Source organism: Mytilus trossulus, chromosome 3, assembly GCF_036588685.1.
Source record: "Mytilus trossulus isolate FHL-02 chromosome 3, PNRI_Mtr1.1.1.hap1, whole genome shotgun sequence".
Classification (NCBI taxonomy): Eukaryota; Metazoa; Mollusca; class Bivalvia; order Mytilida; family Mytilidae; genus Mytilus; species Mytilus trossulus.
Genome location: NC_086375.1, coordinates 93,287,840 through 93,303,264, shown reverse-complemented (window position 1 = coordinate 93,303,264; position 15,425 = coordinate 93,287,840). Strand labels below are relative to the sequence as shown.

At 31.8% G+C, this 15,425-nt stretch overlaps 1 protein-coding gene across 1 annotated transcript in view; it reads left to right on the top strand.

The window, feature by feature from the left end:
• LOC134712879 (CD109 antigen-like) overlaps positions 1-4,104 on the top strand; it is a 58,299-nt gene extending 54,195 nt beyond the window's left edge. The window contains exons 33-36 of the mRNA XM_063574865.1: positions 830-986; positions 1,970-2,072; positions 2,511-2,602; positions 3,903-4,104. Coding sequence (XP_063430935.1) covers positions 830-986; positions 1,970-2,072; positions 2,511-2,602; positions 3,903-3,911 — 361 coding nt within the window. The 3' untranslated portion in view covers positions 3,912-4,104. The remainder of the gene's footprint in view (positions 1-829; positions 987-1,969; positions 2,073-2,510; positions 2,603-3,902) is intronic.
• The last annotated feature ends 11,321 nt before the right edge of the window (positions 4,105-15,425 follow it).

Genomic DNA, 15,425 nt, shown 5'->3' with positions numbered 1-15,425 from the left:
AGTAATTACGTGTAATTCCTAATTTCACCTATTTACTGTAACAATACCAATGAGACAACTTTCCAAGTCGTAATCAAAAAGAAAAAAGCCAAAACAGTGGACCAAATAAGACTTATTTAGGGATAGAAACACCGTAGTATATATCGATAAATTCAACGATATATATATATTTGAAAAAAAAAAAAAATCATTTCACGATTAGGCGAATTTCTTAAGTCTTATGCAACCACCCTTGGCTTTATTAATTATAGTATAACTAATCGCCGTATTTGAATATCAAAAATAAGACAACGCGTGACCGAACGACGCATGGATTAAACGAGTGCGCAGCACGAGTTTAATTCATAGCGGCGTTCGGTCACAAGTTGTCTTATTTTTGATATTCAAATACGGCGATTAGTTATACTTTTTATTACATTGTCAAATTGCTTTTTTTTTATTAAATTAATGTAGAAAATGTAAGGAACTATATGGTTTTCCTACGCATGTTTTGTTTCGACGTTATCGACCTCTTGACAACGCCTATTGTTGTATGACGTCAGAGAGTGAAATAACCACGTTTATTTCAAATGTGAAATTATCGGATTTATCTAACTGGGAAATCAATGTAATTCATTGCAACCAATGTAATAATTGTGTTTATTACTGACAGCATGAATGTCAATAATTTCATTATTTGAGTTGGTTAAATAAGGATTTGACTTCCATTAACAAAGCAGATGTACAATTAAACATAACAACATAGATACCAGAATCTCTAAAGTAAACTGGTGCGCAATACTTTGTATATTATGTTTACAGGTTATACAATAATATATTTATATTACAGTTGGTTAAGAGGAGGACAGAGTACTATGGGTATATTAGAAATATCTTTACCATCTGGAATGGAAGCTGACTTAGACTCAATCGATACTACCAATACAGGAGGACAGTACAAAAAAGTGGAGAAGGCTTTCCGCCAAATTAATTTATATTTTGATACGGTAACGTTTTAGTCATTATATGTCTCAATCATTTGTCTCTATAAAATAAAAGAGTACCAATACTCAACCGCCAATACATACAACATTTTAACAGGTCTTCTGCATCATATCTTCATGTCTAAAAAAGAAGATGTGATCTGATTGCCAATGTGACAACTATTCACAAAAGACCAAAATGACACAACCATTAACAACTATAGGTCACTGTACGGCCTTCAACAATGAGCAAAGCCCATACCGCATAGTCAGCTATAAAAGGCCGCATAAATACAATGTAAAACAATTAAAACGAGAAAAATAACGGCCTTATTAATGTAAAAAAAATGAACGAAAAACAAATATGTAACACATAAACAAACGACAACCACTGAATTTCAGGCTCCCGACTTGTGACAGGCACATACATAAATAAAGTGGCGGGGTTAAACATGTTAGCGGGATCCCAACCCTCCCCCTAATCTAGGACAGCGGTATAACAGTACAACATAAGAACGAACTATAAAAATCAGTTGAAAAGGCTTAACTCATCAGATAGACAAAAAATACAAGTGGATGTGTTCGTTTTAAAACATGCGCTTGTGGTTAACTTTATACGCAAAGATTTTCTTTTTTTTTAAACCTTCACTGCAACGAGTATGTTAAAATATTTGTATTCTCGAGGCTGTTACATTTTAATATCTCAAACGATACAGTTAACCCTTATCTATGGGAGGATATTCCCTACATAATTCTCCAAATTCTGACTTTTCTACGTTCAATATTTGTGTTGTATTTCTTCAGCATATATTTATTCACTGGTAGTTGCTATTTTGTACCTAGTTGTATGTTGATATGCTTTGAAGTGTGACACAAATCATTGACGTTGTGTATATCACCATATTCAATTAAATACGATCTATAGGTTTGTAAATCGTTTTCACTCGATATTTTGATAATCTTATTACACTGTTTGGTCAAATAACTGTTTGTCTTTTTTTCTATAGATTTTGTCAGAGCAAATGTGTATTGAAGTCGACATTAGGAGGGTTGCACTGGTTGCTCGACATAAACCTGTATGGGTCAAATTGAGGGAATATTATGAGCCAAGTAAGAACCGTATAAAATAATAACTCTTTTTGACAAACAATCTGCTGAGGTGTGGTTTCACATTGAGCATCGTCAGATTTAAAGGTTTATGATTTATTCATCTCTTATATATGTAATTTGAAAATAAAGATGTATTCTTTTGTTTTTCTTTATAAAGATAAGACTATATAAACTGATATGTCCATCTTTAACAAAAAGCAGATTCAAAAGTTGAAATGATCTGTAGCGACAGAAAAAAAGCATTTACCACGAAATAAAAGTATATGCAAACTAGATCAGTTGTAAACCTAAAACATTTCGTAGCTGCTATATATACATTGTAAGGTAATGAAAAAGTAAAGTTTTCCAATCGAAAACTCTTGCCTATGCTACCATTATAGAAGTATTTATTCCGAAAAATTGTGAAACACTTGGTAATTGATGTCTATCTGTTGTTAGGTAATGAAGTTGTCAAGTTTTACCAATCGAAAGCTCTTGCAAATGCTACCATTATAGAAGTGTGTGGTCCGAACAATTGTGAAGAAGTGAAGGTGAGTTATTTATCATGTGTCTTTATTTTTGTTTATATGTGTGCGTTGTTGTTGTCATTCCGCAATTGTTTCTTAACTTTTAATCTACAATTGGAATAGCAAAACAAACCTAAAAAAAAACAAAAAAAAATCCCAACACAACATTTTCTGACCATGGACTTAAATTTGATACTCGTAATTAAAAGTGTTGAACAAGCTATTTATGTTTTGCAAACAAGTAATCAATTATGTCTTGTACTAATATTTATTTAGTGTGTTTATATTTCAAATAGTAGCTTTGTTACTTTATTATCTGTTATGTTAAGGTAGATGGGGTGTCTTAATTATAATCCATAGAATCTCTTAATAATTTGCCAAAATGTAGTTTATATCCTGCTTGTTAAAGAACATTAATAAAAGGAATGGGTCACCGGACTTATTTTCACACCACAGGTTGTGCAAAATTATCACATTTTGTATAGATTATGCATGGAAAACCCAATTTTCAGTCATAAAACGAAAACTACAGCATAGAGTTTTGAGATAAAATAGCTCAAATACTATTCTTTTAGATAAGAAGAAGAAAAAATGGGGTCCCGCACTCTTTTTCTTGCTACATAATAAAATGAGTAAATTCCTAACACATTCTATTGTAAAAGTAACACTATGCGAATTATCTGCCCTTGCATTTAAGTTGTCTCCCCTTATTTGGCCAAGTTGGAAAAAAATAAATCAAACAAAAGTATTTGTTTTTTGGTAAAATACAACAATAAATATAATCAAACATGGCATTTTCTATATCATAATGAAAATTCTTACACATGAAATACCTACTAATTTTAAAATTTGCACATTTTATTTAAAAAATCTAGACCTTGTTTTCTGGTATTTCAAAATCCAAAATTGAGGAAGAACCTATCTACCTTAAATAAGTACCAATAATGTCTCAGTATCTACTTATTTATTATCAGTATATAAAATTGATAATGGAAATTGGGAATATGTCAACGAGACAACAATCAAACTAAAGAGAAAACAACAGCCGGAGGCCACCAATGGGTCTTCAACGTACCGATAAAACCAACAATCGGAGGTGATTATCAGCTGGTCCCAAAAGCAATTGTTTACTAGTGCAGTGAAAAAAAGACGTCACACTAAAATCAAAAACAAAAACAGAAAATAAAAAACCCAAACATACAAGACTAACTAAGGCCAAAGACTTATGATTTGGGACATGCGCTTAACTGCATATTTAATTGTTATTAAATAATAAATGATGAAACAGGTCAGGTTCTTATGATATATCTTATTTCTTTTGCAGAGACGATAATCCTGAAATACGAGAAAGGAAAAAGTTTTCCAAACAATCTTTAGATATTATTTTTCTTTTTATATACATAAATAGAAATTGGGTTTTACAGGATATCTTATGTCAAGCATTATATTCAAAAATGTATAACTTGTACTTGAAAATCCTAAAGCGGATCTGTGATTGTATCAACTGTTGCTACATGTTGTTTAAAATTAAAATACTAGTATTAGAAGTTTCTTTGTTTTAATAATGTACTAAGTTACAAACGAACACTGACATAAACCTTTGCAATTGACGTCAAATTGTTAAAAAATGAGCTGAGATTAATGGGTATTCGAATTAAAACATAAATCACCCATCCACAGCATCAGTATAGCTGCTGTTCGAACGTTGAAAAGACCAAATGGAATGTTCATATTATATATAATGTTTCAGAATTTTGATCTTCATAGAATCTGCAAATATTGAGAAATTCACTAAAACGGACTTTCCGTTGGATTTTCCTCGGAGTTTAGTATTTTTGTGAATTTACTTTTTTTATTTAGTCGTGTCCATATTTTTTAATGTGTTTAGTATATTTGACTCCTTGAAATTCAGTACTGTTTAGACAATTCCTTTGCAGTCAATTTACTCTTAAAGCTCTCAAGTGAAATTTCAGAAAATTGTAAAATGTTGTAAAATAACAAAATAACTGAGCTACGAGAAAAATTCTAAACGGAAAGTACTGTTGTGCTTCTAATATGGTATAGATAATTTCTGATCTAGACAATGGTGTACTTAATTTAGTATGTTTATGTTTAGTATAGCTAGCTTTACCTATCATGGTAACTTAAATCAATGACCAAAATCAGAACACATAAATAATTTCAAATCGTAAGTCGAACAAAGACAAAGCAAGATCATGGAGCTCCAGAATATTAAGCAGATATAGCTTCACTTGTGTCAGCCGCCGTGTTACAAAAGTAAAACCGATGTTTAGTTTAAATCGATGGATTACATTCCAGAAGAAGACGAGTTTTAGGTAATAACAATTGAAATATATCAGTCTTCATAGGTGAAAAAAGTATTCTTTGATGGTCACCCAAATAGTAAAGGCGACCAAAAATTATCGAAGAGGATGATTTTATCATCAATCTTTGTAAATAAAGGCAACAGTAGTATACCGCTGTTCAAAACTCATAAATCCATGGACAAAAAACAAAATCGGGGTAACAAACTAAAACCGAGGGAAACGCATTAAATACAAGAGGAGAACAACGACACAACACCGAATCGCAACACACACAGAAACGGACCAAGCATCAGACAAAACACCACGAGAATAACAAATATAACATGAAAACCAAATACATGAATTTGGGATAGACAAGTACCGTGCCACGTCTTATCTCAATATTTCAAAAATAAGAGAAAACACAAACGACTCAACGTTAAAATGCAACGCACACAGGAACGAACAATAATATAACAATGGCCATCTTCCTGACTTGGTACAGGACACTTTTAAAGGGGGAATCAAAGTGGTGGGTTGAATCTGGTTTTGTGGCATGCCAAACCTCGCATTTTAATGGCAAAGTTAAACATAACATTGAAATGACAACATAATATTACAGGACTACAATACAAATAAAAAGTAGAACATATTAGACAAAGAAAAACATGATTAATAGATAACAAAACGCATCAGGTTTAAAATTCAATTCAATACGCCAAAAACGCGCCTTGTCCACACAAGACTCGCCAGTGACGCCCAGATATAAAAGATCGAAAGTGAAAAAAGTACAAAGTTGTACAGCACTGAAGATCAAAAGTTGAAAAGGTTTCGCCAAATACGGCATTGTTTTTATGCCCGGGATAAGAACATTCTTATTATATAGAACAATTCATGCTATTGCAAACAGTAAATTTTATCAAATGAATATGAAAGAGATATACATAATATATAGATATAGGAATATGTGGTGTGAGTGCCAATGAGACAACTCTCCATCCAAATAACAATTTAAAAATTAAACCATTATAGGTTAAAGTACGGCCTTCAACACGGAGCCTTGGCTCACACCGAACAACAAGCTATAAAGGGCCCCAAAATTACTAGTGTAAAACCATTCAAACGGGAAAACCAACGGTCTAATCTATATAAACAAAACGAGAAACGAGAAACACGTATATATTACATAAACAAACGACAACTACTGTACATCAGATTCCTGACTTAGGACAGGTGCAAACATTTGCAGCGGGATTAAACGTTTTAATGGGCCCAAACCTTCTCCCTTTTTCTGAAACAATAGCATAACATCACAACATATAAAAACATACGATAAAATATCAATTAGCAGACTTAACTCAATCAAAAAACGTATGATTACACAAAGAACGAATAAATTTGATCTGCGATATCTGAATACAAATGCACAGTTAATTAAATATTAGAGACAAACAGTCATGACCAAAAGGCTATCAAATAAATTCAAACACACTGAGAAATATTTAACCAATCAATGTTCACTTTAGAAAAAAAACGGTTTTTTATAATCTTGAAGTTTATACAAATGTTGTAAGAATAAGTGAAAAATTGAAGATATTACAAATAATCAAAGCTGGTATACAGCCAAGATCCATATAAATAAAAAATGACAAAAAAGCATTATAAACAGTATCAACAGGTCGAATTAACAAGAAAATACGATTTGAGAGTACTCGCAGTTACTGACAGCTAGTTAAAAGCCAAAACCAATTAATAGTAAAAAATCATGCATCAGAGGGATTTAGTATTTTAACGTCATTAATAGTCAAAGAAGACATGACTTGTGCAATGCCAAAAATAAATGTATCGACAGGTAGTAGTATAGTGAAGAGCGACTTCTATAGAAATAAAAGTTAACACTTGACTTAATTCTATCTTAGGTATCCTATATTTCAAGTTCATTGACACACAAAGTGTTCAACATAGTCATTTATTATATATATAGCGGAACATCATGTTAAAAGATAATATTAGTTTCTTGCAATACAATAAGCTCCTATAGAGAGTCGGCCTCATGTGAATGAAGAAACAAATAAGCAGAAAGGAGACACAATTGCTTTCCAATAGAATGACATGGAATGGAATACTTTTTGACGTAAAACAGATCCACATAAATAATATGTTAGAAAGAACTCGCTAATATAAGTTACACAGATGAGTTTGTTACATTCGGAGTGTCTTTAAAAGTACGCTGTATTACTTCCTACACCTTAATCTTTTCAACATATAAACCTTAATTCTAAAAATATATTTTCAGTCTTAGAATGTATATGTTGTGTTCTGTGTACTTTTGAAAGCCTTCTCTTTTTTTTTACAAAGGCGCTATCGTTTTTCTATCGACTTCTGAGTTTGTACAAGGTTATGTTTTTAATGACTGTTAAAGACGTTTCTATACTTAATCCATTTGATTGTTGTTGTGTTCTGATTGATGATGTCTTAAATGCCTGCTGATTATTTTTTGGTGTCATTTTGAAACTTGTAAAAGCTAAATATGCTGTATTGGTTTTATTCAGTGCTGCAGGCCTCACGGTGACATAAAAGGTGTTGATTCCTGTGTCATGTGGTCTCCTGTGGAGATTTAATCATACCTCACTATGTATTGCCAAACAGTTATGGAAACTAATTGTCCGGTCGGTCCTTATAGTGAGCATTGTTTAAGGTCTTTCTATTCTAAGAATATTTATGATATGTTATCCACTGAATAAGTATTGATTGATATTTAGATCTGGGTATAACACTTTACGATTAGCATATATTCATTTGTTAACATACTCTTCCTTTGAGAATTTTGGAATATGGATTAAATACAATTCTTATAATCAAGGATAATCAATTTTAAGTAATAGTTTAGATGAGCCAAACTGGAGAGACAAAGTGAAATAACAAAAATACCAAACTCCGAGTCAAATTTAAAACGGAATGTCTCATAGCAAATGGTTAAATCAAAAGGTCAAACATACCATATGAATGGAAAACAACTGCTATATCGCTAATTTGGCACAGGCATTTCTTATTTGAATGTCTTTTTAGCTAGCTAAAGCATTCACTTGTATGACATTCTAAAACAATTTCATAGAATTGACGACAATCAATGATTCAAATCAACATAAAATCATCTTTAACAACTGTGACCACCAAAAAAAATAAAAGTAAAAAGACAAATAAACAAAGCACACAGGCAAACATCAACGACAAGGATACACAAAAATAAACATAAGATTATAACCCCTTGGCAAGATGTACAACATATATAAGTATTAAGCCACACCAAACAGATATTACCGAAAATTTATTACACAGTAAAGGATTTTAATTAACAAAGACAACTCAAAGAACACTATAACATGTAATTGGTATGATGTCTGTACTTGACTTCAAGACAATCGTGTATTATGTTTCATATGGAATATTTATAAACAAGGCCTTAGCATCATCCGATGAACTTTTTTCAGAAAAGGAATACGAGGTTTTTGGACATAACCCTGGTTAATCCTATTTCTGATGAGACACTGCTGATGTTTCAAAAAGTCTTGCAGCTGTAAACAGTTTTAAAATAAGACATATACAGTCGTATCTATTTTGTCATTAATATCTAGTTCTGGAGGGTACTGGATAAATTCCGATCAGAAAAAAATGTATTCTTAATAGATAGAACATCACAAATTTAAATGAATGTAAAATTAAAGGATCTGTCTTCTTTGATCTTCCTTGGTCTGACAGGTGTCTGATGGAACATCGCCTTTTACGAAAAAAAAATGTACAAGGATGTCGACAAGAAAAGTGTTTGTTGTGATAGGAATGCCCACAAGGAGAGATGCTTTGCTAGTTTTGATTGAATTGCCGACAATTTGTTGAAAAAGTCTACCTCCAAATTCCAACACATGGGTTGTCAATACAAAACTTCGGCAAACTGATCACTTATTCCTCCATAAAGCATATTTTACCTCTGTTTTACTATAAAAAATATACCGTATTGCATCTTAAGGTAATAAATTTAAAGCGTAAGCTACCATCTTTAAATTGAAAAGCATCAATTGTTGGTTATTTCTTTTATACGACATTACAGGGTTGAAAAATCTAAAGTTGGAATAAAACTATTCCAAGGAGAGCCGTGGTAATATGGTTAATGCATTGGACTATTAACACAAAGGTTCCTAGTTCGATTCCCGATCGATATGAAAATTTCAGCAACTCATTTTCGGCTCTCCCTTGAGACCATTTGCGAGTACGGTATTGAGGAACTGATGATAGTCCGTCGGAAGGGAACGATATAAGGCTGGCTAATGTTAAGAGAGAGCCACATATCTTGCACGTTAAAGACACCCATGTAGATTTCAAAAAGGGTAGGCTAATGCCGCTACAATGCAGAATTACACTCACAAAGTGGAAAGGGATTAATATAAGTTGCCAAACTTGAATCACAATCCACTATAAATACATTTGTTTAAACTAAAAAAAAGGATGTAGATTTAGAATTATCAAATTTTTTGAGGAGTTTTAAAGACTTTACACTTGGTTAATAACACTACACGGGTGAACAGTTCATAAGGATCATCTTTCATAAAGGTAATTGATTTTATCAATCAAATAGACCATATTTCCGTTGGGCTAGCTTTTTACCGTTGTTTGTACGGAATTTAATGGAGCTAAGGCATCCAATTCAAACAAGGTAAATGTTGAGATTAGATGTCCAATGTAATGTTCATTGACGTCATACAGGCTTTACAACAATTACAACCTTATCAAATAATTTTTGTTTTTTTTGTTTGGTTCGATGACATTAGTACTCATGTTTTCCTCATTCTTTATCAGCCGTCAGAGTAGTACGATTTACAAACAGAGACAATAGTATTTTTTGTAGAAATTCGTCTGGCAGATAACTACGTTTAAAAAACGACCGCAATTCAGTTTTTTATAATTGCCTTGGTTATCTAACTTTTAAGTGTCTACTGTTCATTAATATGACAATAAAAATATCTACATACTTATCTCTCTGAACGTGTATAGTCAGTAGAGTATGATGTTTGATGTATGATGCCCTGTACCAATGCAGGGAAATGGCCATTGTTATATTATAGTTTGTTTCTGTGTGTGTAACAAATTTTTAACATGTGTTTCTGTTGTGTCGTAGTTCTCTTATATTTGATGCGTTCTCTCAGATATGTTAACTCGGATTTGTTTTTTTCTCTATATCGATTTATGCATTTCGAACAGCGGTTTACTACTGTTGCCTTTATTGGATATTTTCAAGACTTATTTAGGTGTAATACCACGATAGATTTTCCACTATAAGTCTTTGTTAATTTGCACTTTTCAAAAAAATGTGTAAAATTTATCTTTGTTTTATTCTGTCCAGTACTATTGACAAAATTTTACATAAAATTCTATTGCTTATAAAAAAATAAGATTCATTGCAAATTATCCAATCAAATTGTCATCTTCTTTTCAACTGTGAACAAGCTAAAGTAACTATGAAACCTTGAGTTTCCAAAATGTTCTATAGAAACCCGAAATGAATAAAAAATAATGGTGCTTTGAAATACCTATGATATATGTTTAATACTAAGAAATGTTTTACTGCAATAAAATGTAGGATTCATTACCTACAGCTGTCAAGTTTAAGGAAACATTTTTTACGACCTATTTTCGTATGCAACCGACGTTCTAGTATGATTTAGGGGCATTACACCTAAATTTGATAATGTTGTTGGTATTAATAATGCTTGATTCTGATCGAAGAATGTTATATAATTATGCATTTTGCAAGCGCACTAAATTTACAGGTTTATGAATATTTTGTTTATCCTTTAAAAGGTTCCTCACATGAATGAGTAAAATAAACACCCCTTACAACTTATGTTAAACTTATTCTATAATAAAATTATGTTTTCATATAATTGTAAATAAATTAATATAAATACAGTAGAGTATACATGTGAATAAGACTTACCATATGTTTATATTTATATCTATAAAAGATTATTCTCGAAAAGTACATTTAAAGCAGAAAAATACATAAGTTCTTTGTAAACATTATTATATATTCTTATTTTAAGATTTATCGTCACTTTTATCACTTTCAATAGATATTTGCAAGTGTACGTTTTCTTACTGCTTGTATGATTTCACCTAAATTTATGAATACAACTAAAGGTAAGGAAAATCACAATATTGAACCCTTTTTTAAAATTTAACAGGACTAAGGTAACACAATCAACGAATTCTTAAATTTTCATTTGAATTGTTTTACATTTTATTATATCGAGGCCTTTAAAGTTGTAAATATTGGTTAAAAGATACAACCTGTATCCTTTCGATGAAAATTTAGTTGATATTTTAGATGATTATTCAACACCTTGGTTACTTTATATATATATATACATATATATACGGCCAGCGAAAGCTCTTTTTTTGAGAGCCCAGCTGGTCGTGTGGTCTAGCGGGACGGCTGCAGTGCAGGCGATTTGGTGTCACGATATCACAGTAGCATGGGTTCGAATCCCGGCGAGGGAAGAACCAAAAATTTGCGAAAGCAAATTTAAAGATCTAACATTGTTGGGTTGATGTTTAGACGAGTTGTATATACATTATGTACACAGCCATGTATCACCATCATTTATGGTGATCCAATGGATACATCTGTTGTAGAGTTGTCACTGACTCAGACGTACTTATAACACTGTGTCTAAACCACACCGGCAAAATTTGTTCGGACTCGATGGTATCTAACATTCGGCACAATGACGGAACATTAATAGTCAGAAGAAAGCTAGATTTCTCCTTATTTTCTTATTTTTTTTATGATATCGAAGAATATATTATACATATACACCTATTTTCTATTGTGATATGCAATATTTTCTACAACCGTTCTATATTAACGAAGAAATAAGTAAAAATGCTTGTCAAAATGACGAATTGAGTGAACCTTGCCTTGAAATTGTTTAATTTCTCGTTAAATTGTTCACATTGTACGAAAAGAAAGGTACGGGAAGAGAGATACTGACACAGAGATTGTAAAACTTGTTTTTATGAACATATCAATACTTGTATTTCTGAGTATGGAACGAAAGAAATGGGTCATGTCAAATAGAACTGGCCGGTTTCGTCAATGCTTACCACCCGGTTTGGTCATATATTTCACAATGCATAACCCGGTTTGGTCAAATAAAAATAAAATCTTAATCGCATTGCATTGTAATTGATAATTTAACTTCAGTGTTAAAAGAAGTTTTGTGACCGGGGCGTTGGAAAACAAGTTCTTTAACAGAACAACGGCTTATTATTTATATGATTAGTCTCAGATTCAAATAAATTATAAGCAAACACTAGAATTCCTACTCTTATGTGGAACACAATTAATTTTAATTTTACTTTGCATTCCAAATTTTTTAACAGTAGAACAGATAGAAATGAAGGTTATAACGATAATTGAGGTTAAAGCTCTCAAATATGCGTTTTCTATATGAATTTTGGAAAACATGTTTAAACTTGAAATTAGAGTTAAACTTTACGGTCTTAAAAAATCGAAACACACAATTGATATGTGATTTTCTCATACAATAGGATAGGCAACTTTATAAGTAATCTAATCATTCTATGTATGTAATCTTTTCTATGATCGTTAAAAATAAATCTTCTTAAGGATAAACGTTGATGATAAGACAAATGTATATATGCATGCACAATCGACATGGAAATTGAATGAGGATTACAACTACCATGCATCAAAGGTGTTTTTTTTTTGGGGGGGGGGGACTATACGTCTTCTAGATTCGCCACTTATCTTATAAAGTGTATACCGAATTATAATATTGTAAGAAATAAGAAAACAGGGACACCCGCGAAATCGGATTATGTGAGTTTGATTATGTTTATTATAAAGATTCTTATTAATATTTTTAAACAAGCGACACTAAGTGATTCGAATTCATAGCGTTTTGAACTATTTGTATAAAGCTGCATATATATGTCAACAGTTAGAAGGTTTGACTGTAACATATACAAGTATGGAACACAGATATAACGACCTCCCCCCCCCTATTTGCCATATGTCCATTGCCCTTGCCCTTGACCTCATTTCCATGTGATTGTTCCTTCGGCCACAGACATTCATCAGAAATTGAATTGCGACTATTTAAGCATTTGTGACATGTCAGTGCGTACACTTAAATATAAATAATACGTCTTATTTTTTTTTATTGAAAAAAAAACTGCCAGTCAAGTTTGCTATGTCCGATCCGGTTCGTGAAATTTGAACTTTTCAGTTGTCAAACTTTTTTTTTTAAATTCAAGAACGGTGTAATTATGTTTGGAATTTTTGATTGTTTATAGATCACTTGACCCAACATGAATTTTTTTTTCATCACTTGGCACCGGTCGACCGTCGTTCATTCTCTTTCAATACAATTTTTTACATAAATGTTCACATCTAAAATTACTAGGCTGCATTTATCAAAGTTTATTTAAAATCATATGTCTTTTTTAATCATAATAAGGGTATCTAGTTTAAAAAAAATGTTAACTGTGACCCCGCTTGTCAACCAAGAAATGAACAAAGGGGGGAGGCATGCAAGTGCATGATGTCAATTAATAAAAAAAAAAACAGCCGTAGACATTTCGACAGGGCCAGACTATTATTTTCAAAATGTTGAGCTCTACTATTTGTCCATTTTCTATAAAGTTATCACATTAGTTCTTAAATGTGTTATTGCATTGCCTTAAATGACGAATTTTGAAGTTCTTTTTATCAATTTCTATCTATTATTTTCAAACATATATATAAAAGTCAAATGTTTGCACCTGTCCTAAGTCAGGAATCTGATGTACAGTAGTTGTCGTTTGTTTATGTAATATATACGTGTTTCTCGTTTCTCGTTTTGTTTATATAGATTAGACCGTTGGTTTTCCCGTTTGAATGGTTTTACACTAGTTATTTTTGGGCCCTTTAAAGCTTGTTGTTCGGTGTGAGCCAAGGCTCCGTGTTGAAGGCCGTACTTTAACCTATAATGGTTTTCTTTTTAAATTGTTACTTGGATGGAGAGTTGTCTCATTGGCCCTCACACCACATCTTCCTATATCTATATAGCAAACTTAGAATATATACAAATAAATCGACTTGGCCGATATCCTCATAAAACTTATTGACCTTTAATTTAGAGGTTGTTTGTTTCATTTCATTGCGTTTTTACACGCCCGTCAAAATTTTTACAGGACGTATTATTGTACACATCCGTCCGTCCGTTCCTCCATCTATCAGTCATTCTGTCCGTACGTCCGTCCGTCTATCTATCCGTCTATTTTTTTCTTGAAATGGTCAAACGATCTGTAAACTTTTTTAATGAAAATCAAATTTAATCTTTTTGAGTTACAGAACTTTGTAAGTAAAACAAGAGTGGTTTTTTTTAACATGTCGCGCCATATCTCAAAACGAATTATTATTATTGCATCAAACTTTACACACTTCTTAGAAATATAAATTTTCTGCATACTTTTTGGTGATGTTTTAAATTTTGTTTATTAAGCGTTATTTAGGTGTTTTTTTTTGTAAAAATAAGGGGGGTCACATATTGCGATGTATCTCAAAACCTATATAAAAGATATCATAAAGTTAATGTTAAAAAGGTAATTAGATATCAGTGTTTGCTATTGAGTATTTATATTCCATTTAAAATTAGTTTGGAGATCAGTGAATAACTGATACGCCTTTCATTCGGAAAATGTGCAGTACTATAATTACCTAAATAGATAAATGTAAACACGCCGAGTTTACTTTATAATAAACATATATTCAAATTCTTTCGAAAGACAATGTTCAGATCCGTGTTAACGTAGGTTTTCATAAATTGTTGGTTGTAAAAAATAAATAAAAAACCGGGTGATATATAGAGACGAAACCGAGTGATTGGAAAAAACCAACAATGACGAAACCGGTGTATTTTAATTTGACATGACCCATTTCTTTCGTTCCATACACAGAAATACAAGTATTGAGATGCTCATAATGACTAGTTTTGCAATCTCCGTGTCAGTATCTCTCTTCCCGTACCTTTCTTTCCGTATAATGTGAACAATTGAACGAGAAATTAAACAATTTCGGGGCAAGGTTCACTCAATTCGTCATTTTTACAAGCATTTTTACTTATTTCTTCGTTAATATAGAACGGTTGTAGAAAATATTGCATATCACAATAGAAAATAGGTGTATATGTATAATATATTCTTCAAAATCATAAAAAAAAATTAGAAAATGAGGAGAAACCTAGCTTTTTTCTGTCTATTAATGTTCCGTCATTGTGCCGGATGTTAGATACCATCGAGTCCGAACAAATTTTGCCGGTGTGGTTTAGACACAGTGTATAAATATAATTATTTTCTGTGACTGTATATTACATTAATTTGTAGGATCCTTTACTATAGATAATTTAGCTGATCTGTAACAATAACATCTTCATGCCTTATATATCATGTACTGTAGTACGCCGCTAGATTAAAACTGACGT